Below are 18101 nucleotides of genomic sequence, written 5' to 3'. Positions count from 1 at the left end.
TCATCAATCAAATTGTCTGAGACAACCCACCCTTTATTCTCTCTAATGTGGTATCAAGGCACCAGCACGATTAAACAGCTGAAACAGAAAATACAACATTTTTGGTAACACATGTGGCATAATTCAAAAATGCAAAGTGTTAGCAGTTTGAAAAATCAAGAATAATACCTGAGTTAATAATAATTATTGCTAAATGCTAGAACGTTCTCATTTCGCTCTGCATATGGAACCTGAAGATTTTTTTTTTTTTTTTACCAAGAATTTAGCTTTTAATCTGTGTATATACAGTACAGACCAAAAGTTTGGACACACCTTCTCATTCAAAGAGTTTTCTTTATTTTCATGACTATGAAAATTGTAGAGTCACACTGAAGGCATCAAGGGCTATTTGACCAAGAAGGAGAGTGATGGGGTGCTGCGCCAGGTCACCTGGCGCAGCACCCCATCACTCTCCTTCTCTCTTTTGCTTTGATTACTGCTTTGCACACTCTTGGCATTCTCTTGATGAGAATGCCAAGAGTGTGCAAAGCAGTAATCAAAGCAAAAAGTGGCTACTTTGAAGAACCTAGAATATGACATATTTTCAGTTGTTTCACACTTTATTGTTATGTATATAATTCCATATATAATTACACATGTTAATTCATAGTTTTGATGCCTTCAGTGTGAATCTACAATTTTCATAGTGAAAATAAAGAAAACTCTTTGAATGAGAAGGTGTGTCCAAACTATTGGTCTGTACTATATATATATATATATATATATATATATATATATATATATATATATATATATATATATATATATATATATATATATATATATATATATATAATATTTAATAACAATAGCATGCATATGATCCTTTGTGTAAAGGTCTTCTTTTAATTTTTGATGAGTAGACTGTAGCTTAAGACTATCCTACATTTTGAAATTACCTCACTGTAAAAATAATTCAATGTTTTTAAAAACTGTCCTGCAAAGTTATGCTCCAATCCTAATCAAACACACCTGAAGCAGAAAGGGGATTGCAGAAAGCTTTGTAAATTATTTATTGATGTGTTTACACCATCTATAACAGGTGTTGAACACTTTGTAGTGTGTACAAATTATTTGTTTATGTACACAAGTCATTTATAACAACTTCTGCATCCCCTAATCTAAAGTGTATCACTTGTAAATGTGTTACATATAACTTGCAGGCCTTTCTAACTTGTTACAAATTATTTGTACGTATATGTACACAAGTCATTTATAACCCTTTCTGCATCCCCTAATCTAATGTGAAAACTATCCATCACTTGTAAATGTGTTACATATCATTTGCAGATCTTCCTGTTACATGATCCATTTCATTCCATCACTTTACCCAAGCTTGAACTTATTTTTATTTTTTTTATAAATAAATTGGCGCACTGCCACCATTTAATCAGCACTTAATTGTTTATTTTTTCTATTTTGTTTCCCATGGGACAGCTTCTCACCATAACATAATAACGCACAATAAACGTAGTTCATTATTTTGTGCATTTTATTCCAAGTCTTCAGAAGTTGTACGATACCACCATGTGAGAAAAAGATTTGTTTTCCATAATATAATCATTATACATTTATAACAGTACATAGCTGCCTTCTCATCCGTTAAAACTTTCAAAATTAGCACTACAACACAACAACACTGGCCTGCGGCAGTGACGTCAAACCTCGCTCCTTATTGGCTGTCACTTGTGATTTGCGACCACCATAGATTGTTTGCGACATGCCAAATTGTGTTGAGCGAGATGCAGTGCGACGCTTTGAAGGATGGAAATGCAGATCAGGAGAATTTTTGCAGTGATTGAACTTTAATTTCATTCTGTAACTCACACAAAATTGTTTTGCTGTCAGAACACTGGTAATGTAGCCCACGCTTCATTTTATCTGTTCTTTATACTGCTTTTTGTAATGTTTTAAATTATTGTGACTAACGTACATTTATCTGCCTGTTACACTTTGTATATTGTCAAAATGGTTATGTTTAAGATTAAATGCAGAAGGTGTTATAAATGACTTGTGTACATATACAAATAATTTGTAACGGGTAAGAAAGATCTACAAATGATATCTAACACATTTACAAGTGATAGTTTACACTTTAGATTAGGGGATGCAGAAAGCTTTGTAAATGATTTATTCATGCGTTTACACATCATCTTTAACAGGTGTTGAACACTTTGTAGTGTGTACTAAGTACTGACTGTTAAGGGTACAGACAGCTGTCTTCACTGACACACATGGAGTCTTTAACTCTGTGAACCTGATGTGAGCTTCAGTGGAAGGTAAAACCGGTTGAGAGGTTCACTTCATCACTAGATCCCACACAATCCACACAGAACACAAGTCTGTGCTGATGAGTGAAAGTATCATATACTGATCATTTTCTAATGGTTTGTTCATCATTTGTTCATGATTAAAAAAAATTTTTTCAGATAATTATACAAAACAATTTTGACATAAATACTTCAAAGATTTATAAGTAATAAATAATGTATCAACTTATATCTTATAAACCATCTACTAATGATCAGTTTGATTTATTTCATGATTTCAGCTTTTTTTTTTTTTTTAAGATAACTTACAACACATTTGTAAGTCGTCAGCATATCACTCATTAAACAGTTACAAACATATAGTCATGTTTTGTAAATGATTTGTTCATCATTAACCAATAATTTATAAATTACTTATAACAGAACGTTATTATAAAGTGTTACCAGTTATAGCTTAAGCAGTAAAAAGAAAATAAATAAAGACATGAAGCTATGGTACAATTTGATATTCAGCAGATCTACAGCTGAAGGAAACATCAGTTTCTTAGTTCAAACACACCTTTGTAAAAGGTTCATATTATACTTAGTGTATCAATTAATAAGACTAAGTTTGATCCTGATGCACTTTGGAGCTCCAGTTGGTCTCTGCTGATGTGAATAGATGAGACCAGTTCGAATCAGAGGATCTTGATGAATGAATAGTCAAGGCCGAAGCCTGGCACAAGCTTAGCATGGTTTTGAGAGCTTTTAGCTCAGCATCTTCTCCTGGAATTATTGTATCTAAAAGAACCCCCTGATCTGGTGATTAATGATCTATATAGGAGGATGATATCACACCATCAGGACCCTTCTGATTGGCCTGGACAGTGAATGTCTTGGTGACCGTTGCATCATCAATGCACTTGATGTAGGCAGTGACAGTCTCTGAGTACTTCTGAAGGTCCGTGGTGTTATTGTATGTGGCAACCTGCTTAAACATATAGCAGTCTGGGGTGTTGAAACAGTCCTGAAGTGCCTCTGAAGGCTCTACATTGACAGCAACTCTGCATACCAATCAAATCCTGCACATTACGAAGCAGATGGAAGACTCGATTAGAAGTTGATTTCAAAAGAGTCACATGTTGCAGATGTCTCCAGTTTAGCATAAATACACAATTTATTAGAGATCTTATGGAAATTACCATATTCTAAGCGTGAGGTGTGTTCCAGATTCCATCATAAAATCAGACACAAATAGCATTTAAATAAAGCCTACATTTATACTTAGTAATTGATTATAAATATTAGTTAAGCTTTTGTTAGTATTTGTCAATTTAATCAAGACTTTTATTATCTGCAGAACAAATGTGGTGCATATATATATATATATATATATATATATATATATATATATATATATATATATATATATATATATATAATAATTGTGTTGCTAGGCAGAATATATTCTGCATGTAAGATGCTCACTATATTATGCTTCTAAAATTTGTATGTTGTATGTCTGTCAGCTGATTGTCCGTCTGAAGAAGGAGATACAATCTTTGAAGGAAGAGCTGGCTTTGGTTACTGGAGAGCAAAGGAGTGACAAGTTAACCCAAGAAGAGATCCAACAGTATGTACCTGTAAATTCCTCACTCATCCTTTACATTTACATTTAGTCATTTTTCAGACACTTTTATCCAAACCAACTTACAATTGGGGGATACATAAAGCGATTCTTCTTAAAGAGGCAAACAGACAAAGGAAGTTCTTGTAATACCAATTTTTTTAGACATTTTTCAAATAAGTAAAAGTTTTTTTTTTTTTTTTAAGATGAAGCCAAGTATTTTAGAAAGAGATTAGTTTTTAGCTGTCGCTTGAAAGTTTCAACATTCAACAACGAGGGATTCAACATTCCGGATAGGGATGGGAAGATCATTCCACCAGCCAGGAATGGTGAACAAGAATATTCTGGAAACATTTATAAAGATAATGTAAAGGGGAAAAATAACTAATAATGAATTGTGCTTGTTAATGGCATGGTTAACAAGCATGTGCAATAGTTTAGACTGAATTAATTGTTCCTGATTTTGGTTGCATTGGTGATGGAGTTTAAACTGTAAATATAGAAGTCTAAATAATCAAATTGTCATTGGCTAGTGTTGCAGAACATTTTAGAATTTACTATATGTGCTGATCATTATTATTATTATTTTTTGCTATTTTGATTTAATTAATCAATAGTATACAGTATTTTATTTATTTACCACAAACATGGCTTAACCTCTTTTTTTTTCTCTCTTTACAGCACATACATTTTATATGTAACTGTTTATTCTGAAAACAGAAATATTTATGCTTTCTTGTTTATGTGCAGACCAGTGTTGGGCAAGTTACTCCGAAAACATAACAAAATTACTGATTACTCATTTTAAACGTAATCACATTACTGTTCTGATTACTTTTTTTCTAAAGTAAATAAGTAATTAATTAGTTACATTACTAGTTACATTACTTTTTTTCTCCATGAAATGTATGAAATCCCAGCAGACAAGCTCTTGATAAATATTTGTTATTAAAGCATCAACATTCATAGAAAACTGTTGTTTTTAATTAAGTAAGCAGCTTCTGTGTGCATGGTTTGGCATGGCAGAATGCAAGTTAAGAGCGCTGCATTTATAATCTCTACAAGACATCTCAGTTCAAAACGTCATCACAAGATGTTCATCGCAATCTTACAGTCTTGTGGAAGAAGGTCTCAAATCCACTGGCACTTGACTCGACAGTGCATGTGTTACACCCATTTAAAATCTCTAGATTACAAAACACTGCATTATGTCAGCAATGTAAAATGTCAGTTGCGTATAGAGACCTCGTCATGTAACTATACTCTTAATTACTATTTAGAAAATTAGAACTTGTAAAATTTCTCTGTTACTAGAAAAGCTATCAAATTACCCAACACTGGTGCAGACTATGTCCCACAGTCACTAGAGGTGATCTGTATTTAAAATTTATGCATACTTTTCAAAAGCAGGTAAATATTTAGAATATTTCATATTTAAAAGGACTTTTTATCCTACGGCTGCAAACATCCATAAAAGCACTAAAATGTTTATTACATCTGAATAGATTTCAAGACTATGACATTCAAGACCAATCTTTTGTTTACAGTTTACATGTGTAGATGCTTTTCATACTCAGCATATAATCCCATTATTAGGGAAGTCTAGAGTTACAATTTCTGGATTCAAACCCCTCTTAAAATCTAGTTGCCACATCCAGGCCAAGTGTCTTTTTGCCATAGTTTATCAATAGTTCAGCTTAGTAACTGCAATAAATTAAATATCTTTGCTTTTCTTCAACAGAAATTTGACATTGGAATAAATGTTAATCTTCCCTCATTAGTTGCATTACTTGGAAGCAATATTGGACTAAATATTCAAACTGAAAAATAGTACAAATAATAAAATTATATTTACATGGTTAAATTACCAGCCAATGGCAATCAATTGTAATAGAGAGCCAAAATGAACTGACGGACTAGTGGTATTTAATGAAGTTGTTCATGAATAGTTCACAAACATGAAACAGCAGGGATTCTTGACAGCTACATTATGAGTCAGACTTGCAACCCAAAGGTTGTAGGCTCGAGTCTCAGGTCGGGCAGGAATTGTCAGTGGGTGGAGTGAATAACCAGTGCTCTTTTCCACCCTCAATAGCACGACTGAGGTGGGACCCTTGAGCAAGGCATCGAACCCCCGTCAGTTCACTTTCACCTTAGATATCACATCATTGTGTCAGTTTGTTTTTACAGGAAGGTAACGACAGTAAACTCAAAATACAGCTTATTATTTTAATAATAATAGTAATAATCACGAATAGCATAACAAGGGAAGTCAAGGAAAACATGTAGCATTTGTTAACTGTATTCACAAATAATATGTTTTATGTATTATATATGCTTGATGTGTTCAGTGTAATCAGTGGAACTTTAACCAATGTTTTATAACCCCTTTTAGCAACTATTAGGCCATCCTTAAAAATATTTTGGTTTGCAGTAACAGTAAAAAGTTTTTTAAAAAGGGTCGGTAGGTAGGTCTATATATATATATTTTTTAAGTTCCAATGAAAAAAAAAAAGTGGTGATTGTGATAACGTAGGTATGAATTTAAACAACTTAGCATATCATGATGTCACTAACTGGGTCTTCAACACGTGCCTTCAGGCACATCATTGCAAACCACATTTTGATGCAGCCTATATAGACCACAAGCAAATTGAAATCTGTCAAAACCATGTTTATTGCATGAATTTCAGGTAAGAAGAAAAAAAAAATTAGGTACTGTTTTACTTGCATCCACCGCTAGGTGTCAATGCAACATACAAATGAGAGACCGTTTACTTTGCTTTTTTTGTCACTTTTGTGAAAAAAAAAAATCCTGTTTTATTTGAGAGACAAGTGTTCATTGAATCGATTGTAAAATCGATTTTGCATGTCTAGATGCCTTTTATACAGCAAATAACACCAAATATAGGCAGGACGAATGTAAAGAGTCAATATATTGGTAAAGACCAATATTTCTGAGAATTTATTGGCGTGAAGTTGCGTGCACAATGACATACAGGAGTGCAACATTCTCGAAAAACAGTGCCATAATGCAAAACATTTACTGCAGGCTTCAACATGGCTGTGTTTACGATTAGAAATGTCAACAGCAAAAAATTGCATAGGCGATTCTAGCCCGAATCTGTATGCATGAGACAGTCTGAATACTGGCAGAATTCACATTTCTGTTGTAAAAAGAGAAACATTGTGCAGAAGTATTATTTGCTGTTATACGTGTGTGTCCGGAGCTGCAATTGCTTTCCCATAAACAGAATTGTGAATATCTACTGATTTTAACATTTGCGAGACAACCGATGATGAAGTATAAATTAATTATGTTTGGAATCATTTTAATTAAAGCTATTTGAATCTTTAGATTTGATTCCTCTTTAAAAGAAAAAGCTAAATTCCCCACAGATTAATGGTGGATGTGGGCGGAAGAATAGATCAAAGACAGAGAAACAGTTTGTTGTGCTACTGGTACTTTATTATGCATGCCAGTGTGTGAATGAATGAAGCAAAACTCAAGTTGTTGTTTGAAGCTGAACTGCAGTTAAGTATCTAATTGTCCGCCGAGACAAAATAAGTCGCACAAGAAAGAAGCAAGTGTGTTCCTCATTTTCCTTTATGTTAAAAAGGCTTTCATAGTTTGATTTGTTGGTGCGTGTTCCACTTCCAAATCTGTCTATACTCTCTCTCCAGTTTGAGACATTAACTTAGCTAATTAATGTTCTTTTGCCATTTATTTCTCTAAAACTAGTAAACATTGGAACACGGTGCTCAGAGAGAGAGTGCCCGAACGTTATGTTATGAGAGAATTGTAAAATCTTGATCAAGTAGATGAATCCACGTGTGTTTGTATCTGTGTAAATAGACTGACATAAAGAGATCCGCTGAGATCTCAATAACGTATTAATTACAGTAAATCTGTAGATTAATTTACCTCACTCTAACAAGCTGAAATGGTTCAGCACTATAAGATAAAAATCTAAATAGTGCTTTTGGTTGTTTGGTGTGAAATGTGCAATCATTTCATGTGAGGCTCGTAAACTGTGTTTAATTCACATACTAGCTCTTGCAGGGTACGTAAGGATAATTTCAGCTATTTGTGAACAAATAGCCTAGCATGAGCTAAGCGAACTGAAGTTAGCACTTTTGCATTGAAGCATATGCAAAGCTAGTAGCCTTGAAGACTAGCGGTTAGCACATAGCATTTTCCAAACAGAGACTTCAAATTAGAAGCATCCCTAACAGAGATTCACGGTCGCTGAGAACTAAACTCACCTGCCCATTACACACTCAATATCAACCCACACTTGACATTGCACACTTACACCTCTGTTTTGCCCTCTTTATTTTGGCCTCTTTAACCTGGCTTACACATAACAACAATAATATGCTTCTAATATCCAAATCCGTTAAATGAATTTTAGGCTGCATTAATTAGGTAAACCAGAACCGGGAACACTTCCAATAACACCCGATGTACTTGCTATATTGTTCGAAGAATGGCATCTCTATTTTTCTATGGTCACCGTAGCCACCAGATACAGTCTGTATCCAGATCAGAAGGTAATGCAGTCATTCGGGACCAGTACGTATCCAGACCAGATGGTGGATCAGCACCTAGAAAGGACCTCTACAGCCCTGAAAGACAGCGGAGATCAGGACAACTAGAGCCCCAGATACAGATCCCCTGAAAAGACCTTGTCTCAGACGACCACCGGGACAAGACCACAGGGAACAGATGATTCTTCTGGGCAATCTGACTTTGCTGCAGCCTGGAATTGAACTGCTGGTTTGGTTTGGTCAGAGGAGAACTGGCCCCCCAACTGAGCCTGGTTTCTCCCAAGGTTTTTTCTCTATTCTGTCACCGATGGAGTTGTGGTTCCTTGCTGCTGTCGAATCTGGCTTGCTTAGTTGGGGACACTTCATTTACAGCAATATCGTTGACTTGATTGCAAATGATTGCACAGATTTAAACTGAACTGAGATGATGACATCACTGAATTCTATGATAAACTGCCTTTAACTTTCATTTTGCATTATTGACACACTGTGGTCCTAATTAATGTTATTCAATCTTTTTTTTTTTTTTTAAAGTGCTATATAAATAAAGGTGACTTGACTTGTTTTCTCTTCGTCAAGGTCTTTGTCAGTCTAGGTTCTATAATCTCCCTCACCGCATCCAAACATGTCTCTCACAACAGACCCTGTTGGCTACTGGGAGGACCTTGAGATAGGTTCATACAGGTTCCTACCTAAGGGTGCTGAAACACTGAAGCATCAGACACAGGACCAGCTGGATGACAACATAACAAGCCTCATGAGACAAGACCCAAGTGAGAGCTACAGTCACAAAGAACTAGCCAAGATCACGGGCTCCCTAAGCCACACACTCATCGTCACCCTCAAGCTGAGTGACAGGCACACCGTCCAACTCCAGCAGGAGATAACACGCACACAATGACACGTCGAGCAGCTACAACTGTAGGATCAGCAATGACGAGAATGACCCGATGAAGTGGAACAAGGCACCAAGGAGGAGATCACCAGGCTAAAAGAGACACTTAGTAGAGTACTACAAAAGAAATGGAACAAGTCAAGGCAGACAAATACAGTATGTGGAACAGCTCCTGGAAAAGGCAAAGCCAGACAGGAACGGCAGAATTAAAGCCCTTGAAAATCACCCTGATGAGTCAAGAAACAAGATCAGCCACTTAACTCGACAGCTGGACTACATCATAGAGGAGTCAGACAGCTGTGAGGCACTAATCTCACCCCTGCCATGCAGGCCTGGGTCCCCTGTTCCTGGACTGACACGTGATCAAAAGGGGGAGGGGCAGAACTTTACGTCACAATGAAGCTAAAAGACACCGCTTCAGCAAGCCACAGATCATCGCGTGGCTTGGACCTCAAGGACCTCGACAAGCTTACCAGGAAAAAATTTACCCTAAATGTGCCAGGCAGTCAGGAGATAAAAGGATATCTGCAAGATAAAGATAGAAGATAGCCTTTATTTGATCCAAGCAACATCCAGCTCAGAGGTTCACAGTTTCCTGGACCGACAGCTGGGCCACACAAAGACTGATCACCACCTGATCAGAGAAGCTCTCATCAAAGAGTTTTCTGACCCTGAGAAGGAACAAGGACTAGTGGCTGCCCTGGAGATGAAACAAGGTCATCAGGTATTTTCTCAATTGGTCTACAGCTGACTCAAACACGCAGGACTAGAAATGAGCAGAATATGGGATATGTATATGTTAATTTTAAAACTATATTCCTGAGGAATCTTCACTCTGGGGTAAGCCATCATCTTAGTCCTTGCATGTCCATGCACAATGAGTGCTCAACAACTGTGAGACGGTGCACAATGCCTACTGCAAACAGAAGATGGCTTCAGAAAAGAGCATCAAAACCATGACAGTGACTTCAACACTCAGAGTCAGGGGCTGGCCCTAGAGGGCACCCAACATCAAGATCATGCCAAGCCAACACCCAAAGAGTGGAATGCATCCTTGTAAAACAGAGAACGGGACTCCCAAACCCGTACCAGATCTGAACAAAGGAACAACCGCTGGGAAGGAAAACAATCACCTGGACGTCTCTGGGAGAAGTCATGGGAGTAATCAAGGCCTCATGAGAATCACTGTAAAAGATCGCAGAACCAGCCAAGCTCATTTGGAAACTCAAGAATAAAAAACTCATGGGAATTCAACAGAAACTCCAAGGTAAAATAACAAACACTACTTGGACTAACCAGCCCAAGGAATTGTCAAAAAAACTCACAAAGATTCCAAAATGATCGAGCTCAAACTGAAACCACGCAAGAACTTCACCATGTTTTGACTCACAAGAACTGATGAGGATGATGATGATAATGATGAAAGAGTTCTTCCAACAAAAGGAGGAGAACTGGAAGTGGGAAAAGAAAGAGAAACAGATTCAGTCTGACTAGCAGACAGATGAAAAGTCAGCACTCCTTCATCTCCTCTCAGAGAACCATAACTACCCTAACTTCAGATGGGCAAGAAATCCTACCTGAAAACCAAGAGTTAGCCACTAACTCAACACTACGGTGCTCACTTACCATGCATATTCCCACACAGGCCTACAACTAAAACATGTGGCCCCAATTCACCTAACCGTGGGACCAATGAATCTCATCTACCCAGTGTACGTTTCAACACCCAACACATATCCACTCCTCATTGGGAAAGACCTGCTCAATCGCTTTGAACCTTTAATAGACTTCAAGCACCTGAAGATATGGATACAAGTCCTGAAACCTCTGCCCTTCCAGTCAGACCCCCAACGAGTCGCAGTGTCAAGCCCCCAATTCACTGAGTGATGATGCAAGGTCAAAGCCAAGAGCAAGCTCAACTCTCAGCAGCAAGAACCAAGTCCCTTTCCTCAGCTCATTGCAAGCGTCTGACTCAGACTCAGGTTCTCTTCGAATCATGACTGCCATAAATGTCCAAGACACAGAAGAGTCGGATACAGCACTAGCCCTGTGGGCTGAAAACTCAGCTACCAGCCTAAAGCTCTTCAGGACATTGAAACAGAGACATCAGAGCCTACTACACATCTCAAAGCGCAGCTGCTTCCCTCTCAGTCCGTGGTCAACAACCATGGCTACCTCCAAGATTGTCTGCGCTGTGTAAATACAATGGAACAACTGACACCTGAGTCACTACTTCTTCATTGTCCCCAACCTACCTCATGGCATCTACATTGGAGCAGACATCATGGTCTGGCTTAATACCTGTATGGACATCATGAATGACGTCATGTGGGCTCCCGCGTCACCCCAACTGACCACTGCAGTCAAGAACTCAAGAACCTTTGATCTGGTCAAACAATGCCAGATGCATGCTCAATGATCAGCGAGCAAGAATCTACAATACCTGCCTATAGCAATAGTGTCAGCGTCCACCTTAACATGCAACTTGGGCAAACTCTCAACAGTAAGCTAGGCTTCTTTCAACCTTCCAGGAACTGCCTAAGACTAGGAATGACATTGAAAGCAACACCTCATAACTTGTGCTGTGTATGTGTTGATCAACAACTATACAGCCAAAGACATCGATATTCCCAAACCAGTCACTTGGGATGGCTCATGACTTTGAGCTAACGCTACCTGTCATCAGCCCCATACCTGCCAAACTAACGTCAGATGAATGTGACAACACTGCAACATTCACAAAGCCCCATTGAACCCTACACTGGGATCAATGCACAAATCCAGCACATCCTGAGTGAAACGGATGCCCTCCTCAGCGAAATGGAAATCAAAGGACTTAAAGAGGATCCGTGCAAATACAAGGACTCCTTTGCTAAGGATTCCCTGGACTGTGGCCTTACATCCACACGGTGCACATCCTGACACATCCAAAAGCGCCACCTACATTTGTGCGACAGTACAAATTCCAATATCATAATATATACAAGGCATCATAGACCCCATGTTGAAAAAGGGCCTGTAAAAGCACCTACTGTAGCCCAATATGACCAGTCCTAAAGCCCAGCAGCAAATGGCGCCCCACCCATCGACTATCGCAAATTGAACCGACAAGTTCCCTTATCGGGATAGCCAATGATCCAGTTGGACCAAGAGATTCCCTGAATCAAAGGCTTAACAGTACTCTCCACACTGGATATCGCATCAGGATTTTGGACATTCTCTATCCTCCGGGAGGGACCAACACAAGCTACCCTTCACCTTTGGTAATTGACAGTACACCTTCACATGGTACCCCTTCGGCTATGCCAACTCACCAGCCCAATTCAACATCTTTCTAAACAAAGCATTCCCTGATGCCAGAGGCAATCTCATTTACATTGATGATGACCTTTTGAAAAGCACCAATGTGGCAGACCACCTCAAAGAAATTGACCACATCCTGAACCAGTTGGCAATGACAGGAGCAATGATTGCCCTTCACAAAGGACAAAGGAGTAAAACCAAATTAATTACATTGGCTTGCTTGTTGGACGTGGTTGCATCGAACCGCAGTCAAGCTGTATGCCATAAATCCAAAACTTAAATACACCCACTAACATCTTTGAGCTACAAAGCTTTTTTGGGAGTGTGCAATTACTCACGACAGTTTATCGAGAACTACACTGACATTGCACGACCACTATCTTCCCTCCTGAAAAAGAACGAACCCTTTGTTTGGGTGGAAGCTCAGGACACAGCTATAAGCAAGCACAAATAAACGCCTACACTCTGCCCCATGCCTGGCCTACCCCAAACCAGAAAAGGAATTATATCTGGTAGCTGGATACTCCAATCATTGCCTCAGTGCAGGCCCCTACCAGCTCCACAACAGAGATAAACGAGTATTTGCTTATGCCAGCAAAACATTGCTTCCCCTGAATGCAGATATTCAGACTGTGAAAAAGTGTTGCTTTGCACTGGGCCATTCAGCATTTCTCCAATTACATTGGAGCGCAGAAAGTTGAAATGTGTCACCAACCAGTGACCTTCCTCAACAGCCAACAAATCAGGGATGGTATGGTAACCAATGCACACATAGCTACATGGCTAATGATGCTTCAAGGACGGGATGTTGAGGCAATATATGCCCAAAACCACAAATCATCTCTAGGTAATGGGCTAGCAGCCTACCAAAAAGGACATTTTGTACACATACCAAAGAACTGTCACAACCACAACTGACAAACCACAGGTACTTCGAGGAGAATGTGTGTGAAGGTATGCCCATAGCATATGTCAATGGCTGTTTTTACAATCAACAGGGCAACTTGAAAGCTGCAGCTGCAGGTCTGTCTCAACAACAATCCTTGCCCACCATAACAATTCAAATTAGGCACTCAGTCTTCACATTATGCAGAAATAGCAGCAATCCTTATCCCCTACAACTTGCTGCATCCCACACCATCTAAGAACTCCTCATCTGTACCGACTTGAACTATGCCCGTCTAAGCTTCACATGCCACCTAGCTGAATGGAAACTGAATGGATTCAAGACAGCTAACAACAAGCCTGTTAAGCATCAGGAACTCTTCCAAGCATGCAATACTAATGTGACTGAACATGACATGATTGTTTATTGGAAAATGGTCCAAAGTCACTCACGTCAACCAGGACAAGACAAATATCTCAATGATCAAACTGATGCCCTCGCCAAAGCAGGTGCATCACACGGAGAGTCCTGGAAATTTCCTGGACGATGCACCAATGCGCTGGGCACCATAGTGCCAATGCCACCTATAAAATGCTCATGCAACTGGCATACTGGCCCGTCATGCAGCAAGATGTGGCGGAATAAGTAAAAGGAAGCCGACAACAAAGTGGGTAGAGTGTCTCCCAGCTCCCAACGATACAGCAGAAATGACAGCCTGCTTGTTAATGAACCACATCTTCTGAAGATTTGGACAGCATTTAAGAGTCAGCTCTGACCTAGGAACCCACTTCACCGCTGAAGTCATGCAGGAAGTATGGAAATGCCTGGGCATACATGTCAAGCTTCATATAAGCCATCACCCAATTTCTTCAAATCAGGTCGAACAAGTCAACAGGACAGTAGCAAGCATATTGAAGAAGTATGTGTCCACCAATCAAAAAGATTGGGAGGTCAAGCTTCCTCTGGTCCTGATGGCCATCAGGGCCACCCCTCACCGGTCTACCGGAATACCCACATTTAAAATGAATACAGGACGTCAAATGACACTACTGTTACACCTGCTATACCAACCAGGTGACCTGAACCTCATCACCACCTGCACCAGTACCTGGAAGAGTTGCATCAGCACCTGAGAGTGACTTTTGCCTTTGTGCAACAAAACCTCCAAAGAAACATGAAAGGTCAAAAAGCCTACTACAACCAAAAGGCCTCTCACCAGGAACTCTGTGTCGGAGACTGAGTATGGTACTACAGCTTCTACCAGCCAAGGCAGAATGCTCCCCATCACCTGTCATGCTCCCCAATTCCTACCTCACTGGACAGGACACCACGAGATTGTGGGCAAGCTCTCTGTTGCCTATCGGATCAAAATCAGACAGGGGCGCAGCGAGCCAGTCTCTCGATGGGTCTATCGAAACCAGATAAAGAGGCACCTGAGCACCATACAGTCTGTTTAATAGCACTCAGCTGGTGTTGCAGTGCTTCAGTCCAAAAGAAGTGAAATAAAAAGCACCCATCCATTAAAAAAAGTGTCTCACACTGCTTCGAGGGATGAGAAAAGGCCTCCTTTAGCGAATCGATGTGTTTTTGTAAGAAAAATAACCATATTCAAAATGTAATAATCAATTAAATCTAGCTTGCGCTCAGTGTTGTAAATGGAATCAGTTCCGGGTGGATAACGTATGAGGTCAGCGTTGCGCATGCGCCGCTCAGAAGTGACGAACTTGGAAGTGCAGGGGAGAGATCAAACTAAAACAACATCACTAATTAGAAGTACAAAATTAGTATTTGTAAAGAAGAATGTCAAGGGTTCCAGAGTCTCAAGGAAGAGAGGAGAGGCACACAATCCATGTTGCTTAAAGGGTTAGTTCACCGAAAAATGAAAATTATGTCATTAACGACTCACCCTCATGTTGTTCCAAACCTTCAAGACCTCCGTTCATCTTTGGAACACAAAGATATTTTAGATTTAGTCCGAGAGCTTTCTGTCCCTCCATTGAAAACGTATGTATGGTATACTGTCCATGTCCAGAAAGGTAATAAAAGCATCTTCTAAGTAGTCCATGTGACATCAGTGATTGGAGATGAGCTGCACCTACGCCCCACCGCCGGTATCGAGTCCCACGTAGGAGATGGAAGGATATAAAACTGGAGCGACTATAGTGAAGGACGAGAGAGGACCAGGCCTGGGACATTATTTTATGTGTTTGCTTTTTATTTATGCGCACCAGTCGCCCGTGAGGGGCTGGTGCGCCGTTTTGTGTTTATTTTGAATAATTAAAGTGATTTTTTATTGTGCGCCGGTTCCCGCCTCCTTCTTCCCGATGAGTATGGAGATTTTATCATTACACGCATATATACGTTTTGAGTCATTTTCTCCGGATAACCCCGAAAAGAACTTAAATTAATCGTACAGATAAGAGCAATACATCAATCGAATCTGTAAAGGGTCTACTTTTTTTTGGAAACAGACATAATAACAAAACACCTTTGTGCACTTATGAAATAAAGATAACAAACAAGGTGCGCTGTCTGCAGCCTTTGTTTGCGCTGATCTTCATTTACAAACACGTCATTAAAATGAACTGTAACTCCGTGAATACTCAATGAAGAGACATGAGAGAGATATCTGTAGAAAGCCTGACATGTCTACTTTTAAACTAAACAAGTGCTGCCGAAAACAAATATTCTGAGATAAAGTAATCCATATGAAAACAAGGCGATGTCTATTTTTCATGTCTCCCTTCATTATATCTAATGTTACCACGTCCCCGCGCTTAACGCACTATTCAGATTCAAACTGAAGCGCGCGGCTTGAAAACTCTCACACAGAAAAAAAAGCAGCCAGACTGTTCTTCAAGTTTTTATTTTATTTTACTGTTTGCTTCGCGATGAGAGGAATAAGACATAAATCACTCCAAAAAGATGTGATGTGGTTGAGGATTTGAGAAATGGATTTCCTCAGAAAAAAGAATGAAGCACTTTATTCAGCAGAGATCATAAACATGAGTAAGTCTCTTTTTATTTATTTATATACTTGTACTAGTTTTCACATACTGTGTAAACATTTTACTAGTTAGAATTTTTCCAAATACTTTTTCCAAACTATAATTCCTGACTAAATGTGTAATCAAGTGAAACATTATGAAGTTTCAATAACAATATACAATACTATACCATTCAAAAGCTTGATGTAAATAATATAAATCTGACAAATAGAGATAACTCTAACAAATGTAAAAACAATGCAGTTCTTTCAATTTATTCCCCCTAAAAAAACTGAAAAATATTCTCAGCTCTTTTCAACATTAATAATAATGATGATGATGATAATATTTTTTTTTTTTTGATAGAAAATAAGATTGTTAAAAGGATTGTTCAATTTAGTTCTGAAGGATTGCGTGACTGGAGTAAGGATGCCGAAAAAATTGTTTGAAAGTAAGCTTTGATTGTCCCTAATAAACTGTTTAACTGCTCCCCCAAGTGGATATTAAATTATGTTGTGGGATAATTAAATATATTCTTAATAAACTACAAACTTAAAATTATATAGATTTATTTTATTCTCACATTATTTCTTGTAACTCCTCACTCAGTGCTCATTATGCAGCTCATTTATGCAGGGCTTTTTCTTCTCAGGTGTAAATCACAATGATATTCATGATAGTTGACGCCTACTCGCATGACTTTTACCAACAAAAAGTGTCTTAGAAAATGTAAATCAATATATTGTTTTCTGTGAATGAGTAAACAAGATGATTTTCACATAATTTAGAAAGAAAAATTCTAGTCTACAAGCTCCAGTTCTCAACAGTCCCAGGAACCAATGTTATGTATGTGTTTTATGGCCTTATTCAAGTGATTTAACATTTTTAGTTTTTCACTAACCATGCATAACATTTTTTTTCTCAAAAATACAATCATGTACATGCATGCATTTAACATATTATTATAACCCAGTTTGTGCTGATTACAGTAATATTAGACTTTACCCAATTAGATATTCATAAGAAACTGAAAAAAAGCACAAATATCAGGGCATGACAAAACTTCTCCAGGCCCCAAAAATACCCTTAGACTCCAGAGGGTTAATGACTATGGTATCCCTGTTCTTAATTGGCCAGCAAACTCGCCCTGACCTTAAACCCATGGAAAATCTATGGGGTATCGTGAAGAGGAAGATAAGTTATGCCAGACTCAACAATGCAGAAGAGCTAAAGGTCACTATCAGAGCAACCTGGACTCTCATAACACAGTCTGAGTGCCACAGACTGATCGACTCCATGCCACACCGCAATGTTGCAGTAATTCAGGCAAAAGGAGCCCCAACTAAGTATTGATTGCTGAACATGTTCATTCTTTTCATGTTCATACTTTTCAGTTGGCCAAGATTTCTAAAAATCCTTTCTTTGTATTGGTCTTAAGTAATATTATAATTTTCTGAGATACTGAATTTGGGATTTTCCTTAGTTGTCAGTTATAATCATCAAAATTAAAATAAATAAACATTTGAAATATATCAGTATGTGTGTAATGAATGAATGCAATATA

The 18101-nt window shown here is 38.4% G+C and overlaps 1 protein-coding gene and 1 long non-coding RNA gene across 2 annotated transcripts in view; one reads left to right on the top strand and one right to left on the bottom strand.

The window, feature by feature from the left end:
• Positions 1-18101, top strand: part of kif6 (kinesin family member 6) — a 264616-nt gene that overhangs the window by 71518 nt on the left and 174997 nt on the right. Inside the window, exon 10 of the mRNA XM_052620016.1 lies at positions 3818-3921. Within this exon, the coding sequence (XP_052475976.1) occupies positions 3818-3921 (104 nt within the window). The remainder of the gene's footprint in view (positions 1-3817; positions 3922-18101) is intronic.
• LOC128031683 (uncharacterized) overlaps positions 1-18101 on the bottom strand; it is a 39434-nt gene that overhangs the window by 15107 nt on the left and 6226 nt on the right. The gene's annotated exons all lie outside the window — the stretch shown is intronic.

Source organism: Carassius gibelio, chromosome A17 (genome assembly GCF_023724105.1).
Source record: "Carassius gibelio isolate Cgi1373 ecotype wild population from Czech Republic chromosome A17, carGib1.2-hapl.c, whole genome shotgun sequence".
Classification (NCBI taxonomy): domain Eukaryota; kingdom Metazoa; phylum Chordata; class Actinopteri; order Cypriniformes; family Cyprinidae; genus Carassius; species Carassius gibelio.
This window is presented reverse-complemented; position numbering and strand designations above follow the sequence as displayed.